Source organism: Sinocyclocheilus grahami, unplaced genomic scaffold, assembly GCF_001515645.1.
Source record: "Sinocyclocheilus grahami isolate Dianchi unplaced genomic scaffold, SAMN03320097.WGS_v1.1 scaffold992.1, whole genome shotgun sequence".
NCBI lineage: Eukaryota > Metazoa > Chordata > Actinopteri > Cypriniformes > Cyprinidae > Sinocyclocheilus > Sinocyclocheilus grahami.
Window position 1 is genome coordinate 82,590 of NW_015506171.1, and position 9,913 is coordinate 92,502.

At 36.6% G+C, this 9,913-nt stretch overlaps 2 protein-coding genes across 2 annotated transcripts in view; both read right to left on the reverse strand.

The window, feature by feature from the left end:
* Positions 1 to 234: 234 nt before the first annotated feature.
* LOC107565302 (uncharacterized) lies at positions 235 to 3,610 on the reverse strand. The gene is made up of 7 exons (XM_016250523.1): positions 3,596 to 3,610; positions 2,277 to 2,721; positions 2,082 to 2,186; positions 1,867 to 2,001; positions 997 to 1,171; positions 748 to 926; positions 235 to 248 (listed from the first exon to the last, which is right to left on the reverse strand). The coding sequence occupies exons 1-7, from the start codon at positions 3,608 to 3,610 to the stop codon at positions 235 to 237; spliced, it is 1,068 nt and encodes a 355-aa protein (XP_016106009.1).
* A 3,928-nt stretch (positions 3,611 to 7,538) lies between these two features.
* Positions 7,539 to 9,913, reverse strand: part of drd2l (dopamine receptor D2 like) — a 12,392-nt gene continuing 10,017 nt past the window's right edge. Inside the window, exons 6-7 of the mRNA XM_016250524.1 lie at positions 9,734 to 9,913; positions 7,539 to 7,735 (exon numbers count right to left, since the gene is read on the reverse strand). The exon at positions 9,734 to 9,913 is cut by the window's right edge and continues 106 nt beyond it. Coding sequence (XP_016106010.1) covers positions 7,539 to 7,735; positions 9,734 to 9,913 — 377 coding nt within the window. The remainder of the gene's footprint in view (positions 7,736 to 9,733) is intronic.

Genomic DNA, 9,913 nt, shown 5'->3' on the forward strand with positions numbered 1-9,913 from the left:
AAAACTGGCTATATTGTGATTTTTTTTATTTAGTAGTTAATATTAAGAAAGGAAGTGGAGGAAACAATAAACAAAAAACTAGGTGATTTTGCTTTGGAACCTTCAGAAAACTTACACTTGATTTTTCTCAGAACTGACTTGAAAATAACTCATTTTTTAAAGATGTGCTCATTGTGACTCATTTTGCCAGCACTGGTAACATATATTAAAAAACCTGCCTGCCTAATGTGACATCTAAGAGGGAATTCCTGATATGCAATGAGAATTTATGAATATATTGATGAAGTTATTGCATTTGATTAACAAAAATATTATTTAGAATAGCATGCACAATAAGGGCTGTTCATACAGAACACATATTGTGCATTTTACTGCACTGCTTTTCCTTTTATTTTCTATGTAAACATGAGCTGGATGGATGTGTTTGACTACTGAGCTCACGTCTTGTGTCTTTTAAAGCATGCAAAACTAAATAGAGTCCGTTCACATGGAATATATTTCCATGTATTTTAAGGAACAGTTCACCCAAAAATGAAAATGTGCCCAAAATGCCCTCACCCTCAGACCGTCTGAGATTAGGATGAGTTTGTTTCTTCATCAGATTTGGAGAATCAGCTGTTTGGACTCTCATTCTGACGGCACCCATTCACTGCAGAGCAAGTGATGCAATGCTACATTTCTCCAAATCTGATGAAGAAGCTATATCTGCATAATTAGTTTCATTCAAATTGGCAAGGGTGAACTCGCCTCCCGTCTCTATCTCTGTCTGTGTGCGCAGCAGACACAGGTCGTAGTCGTTGTTGTCCAGCGAGAATCGCGGGTGCGGGTTTATCTGCAGTGTGTGGTAGCGTTTTCCCTGAGACGGATCCGAGACGCTCACGCTGTCAACCACCACGATCCAGTCCGACTCCAGCTTCATGCCATATCTGCCAAACGAGACGAACACAGAGATGAGCGGCGTGAGAATCCCCTCAGCATCTGTCGTCTCATACTCACTGTATGAAGCAGTGGGCGGCAGTGATGACCCAGCGAGGGCTGACGATGGCTCCTCCACACACGTGTTTGCCCCGATAGTGTAAACTGGTCTGCCAGCCCCACTGACCCTTCACAGCCTCCGTACCGCCGACAATACGCGACCCACGAGACCCAGCGTTCATTGCTGCGGAGCAATCTGGGAGACAAAGACCAGGTAAATCGAGTTCACTTGGACAGGAACAGAGCATGCTGCGAAATACACGGCAAAAAAGGCTTCTTACTTAGTATCTTAGTATCTTGTTTCCAGTCAAAATATATAAAAAATCTTAAATTAAGATGCATTTAATAGATAAGCAAAATTACATAATATATGTGAGCCTGCAGCACAAAAGCAGTGTTAAGTTGCTGGGGTATATTTGTAGCAATAGCCAACAATACATTGTATGGGTCACAATTATACATTTCTCTTTTATGCCAAAAATCATTAGGATATTAAGTAAAGATCATGTTCCATGAAGATATTTTATAAATGTCCTACCGTAAATATATCAAAACTTAATAATATGCATTGCTAAGAACTTCATTTGGACAACTTTAAAGGTGATTTTCTCAAATATTTAGATTTTTTTATTCAGCTTTCAGATGATGTATAAATCTCAATTTAAAAAAATTGACCCTTATGACTGTTTTTTTGGTTCAGGGCCACATTTAGTCTTGTTTGCAGGGGAAAAAATTTAATTAAGAGCATTTTGCTTAAAACAAGTGTGCTGTACAGGTCTGTATAAAGAAAGTTTTTGCTCAGGTGGCCAAAAAGTGTTGCTCAGCAAGAAAAAACATTAGAGGGGAACATTGCATATGAAATCATCTTATATTTAAGTATGCATAACGTACCCGAGGGAATGCTGACGGTGTCGTTGGCTGGATATTTGACAGAATAGAAAGGTTCTTGAGCAATGCTGCAGTTCTGTGAGCCGCCAGCAGGGGGCTCAATGTCTTGCTCTTTGTTTGGGAAACACACAAACTTCACTAAAGAAGAAAAGCATTGAGTTATCCGCCTGTTTCCAGTCGTTTATGAGTGTACCTGGTGTTACTGAGGGAATGTGCACCTGTGACGGCGATGCAGACGGTGAGGATGATGAAGGTGGGGATGAGGGTCGTAATCAACGCCAGACGTGATGGACATGATGAACAGAGTCTGATCCCAGAGACATCTGTGACGAGAAAACACAAGAGTTTGGGAATTAAAACTTGAATAATCTATATATCTATGTATCTATCTATCTATCTATCTATCCCCTCACCGGTCTTGTCTGTAGAGGGGTTTTTAGAAGCACTGATGCTGATCTCCTCGTCTTTGGCTGTGGTTTTAGGGCCCGTGATGGCGGATGAGTCTCTCTCAGGAGGGTTTAACAGATGAGGCATGAGCACTGACAGCGAGTACGGGGCCAGTTCAGAGACCCCCAGCAGCTGCACACAGCCAGCAGAGACCAGCGTCACAGGGCGGACAGGAAACGGCACCGAGGCACTTCCTGTTCCGTACAGAGACAGCGCTGCGTCCGTGAGAGTCTGAGGAACGGGGCTCTTCGATGCAGATCCAGGAATCAGTGTGAGTGGCGAGTCCGTCATCACCGGAGCCGTGAGCAGAGGGAGAGCCGTGTTTAAGAGCAGACTGGACGCATGAGGGCATGACGGGAAGGTCTGCAGAGGCTCGCGGCTCTCCTTCGCCGGGCTGATGTTATAGAAACCCTAAACATAAGGTCAAAGGTCAGTTATCATCAAGCCTGGACAGGCTCTGGAGACTGTTTTCACATTTTCCAGCTGACTCAACTGAATTAGTTAAAAGGACTAGTAAGATACTGTTATTAGAAACTGAAACATAATGCAATTATTTCTGCAGTATTAAATTAACTATTTAATTCGGTAAGCTACAAAACATGCAACATGCATAAAAAAACAAATAAACATTTTTTACAAAATAAGTAATATTTCAGCACCCGTGTCACCAAACAGTACTGCAAAAACAGTGATAGTTTTCTAACAGTTTCTCTGAACACTCCCCCAGTCTGCCATTGGTCAGTTAAACAGATAGTCCCGCCCCACACTCACACCATTGGTTGAGACCTTTTTCAAAGATGCATTTATAATCATCGTAAATATAGCAACATTTTCTTTTTTGTACAGTCACAGAAATACTACAATGTTTTTTTTTATTTTGCTACTGGATACATTTCTTCTGTTGAACAAAATAAAATATTTTGAAGAATACTGGCAACCAAACAGCTGACGGCACCCATTGACTTCCAGCCTTTTTTTCCCTGCCATGGAAGCCAACGGGTGCCGTCAACTCTTCGAGCGCCAGCATTCTTCAGACGATCTAACATTGTGTTCAACAGAAGAAAGAAACTCATAAAGGTTTGGAACGACATGAGGGTGAATAAATGATGACAGTTTTAATTTTCCGTCCCTTTAAGCAAGATATAAAAAAGTATTTAATTACACGCTTCACCTCTATATAGTGCATGCGCTACAGTTTCTTTTCAGCGAATGCAAACTCACAGCAGCAGCTTCTCGAAGAGGTTTTGATGAATTGTTACAAAGACCAAGAGTCTATTGTCCTTACCTGGGCACAAGCCATTGTTTGTGTCAGCTCATGCATTCAAAGACACGAGGCCATTCTTCTCTTCCGTCTCTAACAATAGAAGACACTTGAGTAATGAAAGTCCAAAAGCCTGAGATAAGCATCAACAGAAGAAGAGCCGAGGCGCTGTGCGCTGCATACTGCATCCGTTCAATCCCCTGCGATGCTCGGCCTGCTTCATTGTGTTTCACCTCGCCTGCTCCTGTCCTTCGCTTCGTCTATTTCAACAGCATGGGTTTGCATTCAGTCTAAAGCTTCAGCTGCTGTCTCGGGAAGTTTATGAAGAGCTGTAATGGATAGGCTGATGAAAAATGCATGCTGATTATTGTTAGACGGGTCAGAGTTGAGCGACTGAGAGTAAGATATACTGCAGGTCACAAAACAACAGAGAGCCAGTGACTCAGCATGAGGGTCAATGGCTGTTGCGGGTTAAAAATCATCGATGCTTCACATTGCGTGCATTGATCACCGGTGGCTGATATGCACAATTATATAAAGGCTTTCATGTATTTGATAAAACGTGACAGATATGAGGTGCATGTGTGGTTGAAGCTGTGAATCCTGTTTCACCCCAGGAGGGTTTTTACCTGCCGATCACATTACAGGATCGAACCGTGAGGTGCTGGAAGTCAACAGGAGACCTGCAATCTGTAATGGGAGCAGTTAGATCGAAAACAAGATTAAACCAACTCAGTTAAAACGTCAGATTACACTAAAGGACAAGGGAAGGCAAACAAATAAGAAACCGGAGATTCAAAGTCTTCAGGCTGCTTTAAAAGGTCACACGAGTCATTATCAGGGTTATTACAGTTAACACAAACTAAAACCATTAAAAATAGGTTACTTGAAATAAAATAAAATATAAAAAATATTTAAAAATTTAACTTTCACTCAGTTTAACTTGATGTACAAAAATAATAAACTAAAACTGAAATAAAATCATCTAAAATATAAAATACAAAAAATTTATAATAATTATAATAGTGTCTTTATGATACTAAAATAATACTGTAACATATTAGTATTATTTTAGTATCATTGAGACAGTTATTGGGGTTGACTAAAACTGAAACTAAAATTAAAACCATTAAAAAAAACTATTTCATAAATAAATCAAATAAAAAACTTTATTTCATGTAGCTGCCACGGCAACATTCTCATCTTAATTTAGTTTAACTTGGTGAACTAAAATAACCAAAAACGAAAAATAAATTTTAAAAACTATGTACAAAGATAAAAATAATAAAACGACAACAAAATTCCTAAAACTTTGACTAAAATTTAATGGAAAGAGAAAATATAAAAAATTCAAAATATTAACAAAACAAACAAAAAAAATCTCAATGATACTAAACTGCCACTCATTCATATATCATAGTTTCATCAAAATACTATAATTTTTAACTTTTTATTAATTTGAGTTATTTTAATACATTAAGTTAAACTACATGGAAATGAGAAATGTTGCTGAGCTAAAATAAATATTTATACAATTATTTTTTAAAACAAATGTATGCAGTCATTATTTAGTTTTTCATGGCATACTTTCTACCGTCTGGCTCAGTTTGAGTCTAGTGCCTGCAGGCTAAACCTGTTCCAAAACATGTCTTATTTTTGCCCAAATTCAGCCAAAATGGATTTAAATCTTCAAGAGCCCTTTAAGAGACGATGCAGCTATAACTGGAAGGTTTTCCAATATTTGAACATTATCAAGTCATGTTGTAGAGGACAAAAATCTCAATACTGCATATTTACATCATGTTATTTACAGCAAACAGTACAGATTCAGAGCTTCAGCATGACGTCACATTAGATTGCGCTTTCTTAGAGACGCAGAATATGTTTGGAGTGTTTATTTCCTCTGGAGTCAGTGAGCATCAGTATATCTTATATCAGCACTAGAGATTCCACTGAATTATTCAGTCCGAAACATGTTTAAATATTCAAAGATGATTAAACTGGTTGGAGTTTAAAGACAAACTGATTATCTCGGCATCATCTGAAATCCACCAGACGAGAGCTTCACTCTGTGAACTGTAGCTTTAAATTGCACATTTTATAACAGGAAAATTGTCAATTTTCAGCACGATTGACCTGCTCCGAGGATAAAAACATGATTTAAAGGCATAGTCCATCCATAAATCATAATTCTGCTCATCATCATCATTTAGTCACCCTCATGTCGTTCTTCTGTGAAACGCACATGGAGATGTTTAGGAGAATGCTTCTGTTTTTGATAGTGAAAATGAATAGTGATTTATATGGCCAAACTCCAAAAAGCACAAAAACCCCATTCATTTATCAGAAAAGAGTCTATATATCTTATTTATGGTGTTCTGAAGTTGTTGTTTTTTTAAATAAAAAAAGTAATTGCAACTTTTTATCTCACAGTTCTAAAAAAAAACGAATTGTGTGACAAATCCAGAATTGTGAGATATAAAGTCAGAATTACGAGACATAAATCAGAATTGCAAGATAATAATCTGAATTGTGAGACAAACGCAGAATTGCAAGATATAAATAAGAATTGCAAGACAAACAGAATTGCGAGATATAAATCAGAATTGCGAGATATAAATCAGAATTGCGAGATATAAATCAGAATTGCGAGATATAAATCAGAATTGTGAGACATCAAACAGAATTGCAAGAGAAACAGAATTGCGAGATATAAAGTCAGAATTGCGAGATATAAATCAGAATTGTGAGACATCAAACAGAATTGCAAGAGAAACAGAATTGCGAGATATAAAGTCAGAATTGCGAGATATAAATCAGAATTGTGAGACATCAAACAGAATTGCAAGAGAAACAGAATTGCGAGATATAAAGTCAGAATTGCGAGATATAAATCAGAATTGCGAGACAAACAGAATTGCGAGACATAAATCAGAATTGCGAGACAAACGCAGAATTGCGAGATATACAGTGGGTACGGAAAGTATTCAGACCCCCTTAAATTTTACACTCTTTGTTATATTGTAGCCATTTGCTAAAATCATTTAAGTTAATTTTTTTTCCTCATTAATGTACACACAGCACCCCATATTGACAGAAAAACACAGAATTGTTGACATTTTTGCAGATTTATTAAAAAAGAAAAACTGAAATATCACATGGTCCTAAGTATTCAGACCCTTTGCTCAGTATTTAGTAGAAGCACCCTTTTGATCGAATACAGCCATGAGTCTTTTTGGGAAAGATGCAACAAGTTGTTCACACCTGGATTTGGGGATCCTCTGCCATCCCTCCTTGCAGATCCTCTCCAGTTCTGTCAGATTGGATGGTAAACGTTGGTGGACAGACATTTTTAGGTCTCTCCAGAGATGCTCAATTGGGTTTAAGTCAGGGCTCTGGCTGGGCCATTCAAGAACAGTCACAGAGTTCTTGTGAAGCCACTCCTTCGTTATTTTAGCTGTGTGCTTAAGGTCATTGTCTTGTTGGAAGGTAAACCTTCAGCCCAGTCTGAGGTCCTGAGCACTCTGGAGAAGGTTTTCATCCAGGATATCCCTGTACTTGGCCGCATTCATCTTTCCCTCAATTGCAACCAGTCGTCCTGTCCCTGCAGCTGAAAAACACCCCCACAGCACAGAATTGTGAGATATAAAGTCAGAACTGCGAGACATAAATCAGAATTGCAAGACAAACAGAATTGCGAGATATAAATAAGAATTGCGAGATATAAAGTCAGAATTGCAAGACAAACAGAATTCTGAGATATAAAGTCAGAATTGGAAGACAAACAGAATTGCGAGATATAAATCAGAATTTCAAGACAAACAGAATTGTGTTTCAGACAATCAGTTCCACAAACAAAGCCTTTTCAAACGACTTTTCGTCTTGTCTTTGTCACCGTGTCTCCTGATCGGTGTTATCTTGACAAATGTCTGGAGCTTCTTTTGTTCAGTGAATCTCCTGCCGTCTGTCAGCAGTGCAGGATTTTAATGAAGGCCTTGCGGAACTCGATGTTGAAGGTGGTGTAGATGACGGGGTTGACGGCGCTGTTGAGGTAACCCAGCCACGTGACGGCGCTGTAGAGCAACGGAGAGATGCAGCAGCTGCCGCAGTGAGCCTTCAGAACGTGTGTGAGGAAGAAAGGAAGCCAGCAGATGATGAAGACGCCTGCAGAGAACACAGTCATCACGGAGAGACGAACAACGAGTGAACACGACGTCAACAACAACCTCTGCATCTCTGGATAAATGCATCTGCTAAAAGAATCTTTGTAGGATTCATTCTGAAACAATTTTCAATTAGAAACATATTTTAAAAAGTAATTCAAATAAAAAATGATTATAAAGAAATAGGGCAGAGTGAAAAAAAAATCACGATTTTTAACTAGTCAACTTGAAAATGTAACTACAACATGATTCAAGTAACTTTTTCTTTATTAACCCTCTATTTAAAGATAATTCTATTCCAAGTGCATCAACATGATGTAAACGTAAACAAATTTATTTGCAGAAAAAGATGCATGCAACTACATCTTGTACAAACTTGTCTTATACATATTATATGTTCAGAAATAATACGAGCAAAATGCTTCAAAAAGTCAAGGTAATTTAAATCCAAAATGACTGAAGCTCAATGAATGTAAATATGTTTGTAGGATTCACTTTGAAACTATTCTCACTGTGCAATTTAATTATAAAAACTGTAATATCATTAAATTAAAATGCAAAAATATTTACAAAGAAACGTGACATTTTTAAGTAGAAAACCTGAATAGTATAAAAAAATGTGATAAACTCAGAATTAGAGAACTGTGAGAAATAAACTCTGAATTATGAGATGTAATAACAGTATTAAACTGCAAAATATAAACAAGGAAATTCTGAGTTTATATCTTGCATTTCAGAGTTTATTTCTAACTTAGAGATTTAAAATGTAAATATGTTTATAGGATTTGCTTTGAAACCATTTTTACTCAGAAATGTAATTCTGAAAAATACATTAAAATTTAAATAAAAAAATAATTATAAAGAAACAGCAGGCAACACATTGAATTGAACTTGAAATTTTGAAGTAGAAAGACTGAAATCACAGAGGAGAGACCAAAACAACAAACAAGTGAAAACAACTTTAACAACAATTTCTGCATCTGCAAGTCACTTTGGATAAAAGTGCCTGCTAAATAAATAAAGGCAAATGTATTTGTAGGATTCACTTTGAAACTATTTTAAAAATAATTACAAAGAAACAGCAGGCAACACATTGAATTAAACATTACATTTTAAAGCAGAAAGACTTTTCTTTCTTTTCTTGAAAAATGCTCCAACAATCTTGGTTTTAATCAGAATGCCCTGAACTTGAAAGAGGAATGAATTCATTAAAATAAATATGAAATATAATAAAACATAAAAAATACTAGCTGGAAAACCTCAAGCTCAATGGAATTTAGAATTATTGCCTTGGCAACATAATAAAATAACAAAATAAATAATAAATATATAACTAAATCAATAAAAACTAAATATAATTAATTTATATATATTATATAAATTCAGAGAAGCACACACACACATATATATATATATATATGTGTGTGTGTGTGTGTGTGCTTTTAAACAAAAAAAAATACATATACATAAAAAAGAGTTTATATATCACAATGATATATTGTGATTTTTTTTCCCTCAGAATTGCGAGTTTTTATGTCAGACTAATTTTTTTATTTATTAATATTTAGAATTTGAATTCAAATAATTTTTTTATATTTTTCATTTTAATTTTAGTTTAGTAATTTTGTTGTGTGATTTTATTTTAATGCTTTTAGTTTTTTCTTTATTGTAGCTTTTATTTTTTTATAATTTCAATTGTAGTTGTTTTACTTCATCAAGATAAGAATTCTAAATGAAAACGAGAACTCTTGCTTTGGCAACTAGCTGTAAGTTCAAATATTTTTTTATTAGTTTTTTTTTTTTATTTCAAGGGGAAACATTTTTTATGGTTTTATTTTTAGCTAACGATAACCCTGATTCACATTCACCTTGAAGTGCACAGCGCATGCAGATGACATATTTACATATCATAGTTAAAACTGCAGATTTTGTAATAGTTTGTCCTGTGATTTAGATTTTTACTCACTAGCAGTAAACTACATTTACATCAAAATCTCACCTAAAACGATGGCCAGCATCTGCGTGGCCTTCCTCTCCTTCTGCTGTGACAGTCTTCCTCTCGCTCTCTCCTTCGCCGCCGCTCCTTTCTCTCGGTCTGTGTTTCTGTCCCTCCATCCGTGGCGTGTGTGTGTGTTCTCCTGCGCCGTGGCCCTGCGAGGGCCGGGGCCCGAGAGCGCTG

Bases quoted from the DNA above. Each gene is read 5' to 3' on its own strand.
- LOC107565302 (XM_016250523.1), bottom strand. The intron at 2,002-2,081 runs GTGCACATTCCC...TTTCTTCTTTAG, and splicing joins CGTCTGCATCGCCGTCACAG to TGAAGTTTGTGTGTTTCCCA. The intron at 927-996 runs GTGAGTATGAGA...CTCGTTTGGCAG, and splicing joins GCCGCCCACTGCTTCATACA to ATATGGCATGAAGCTGGAGT.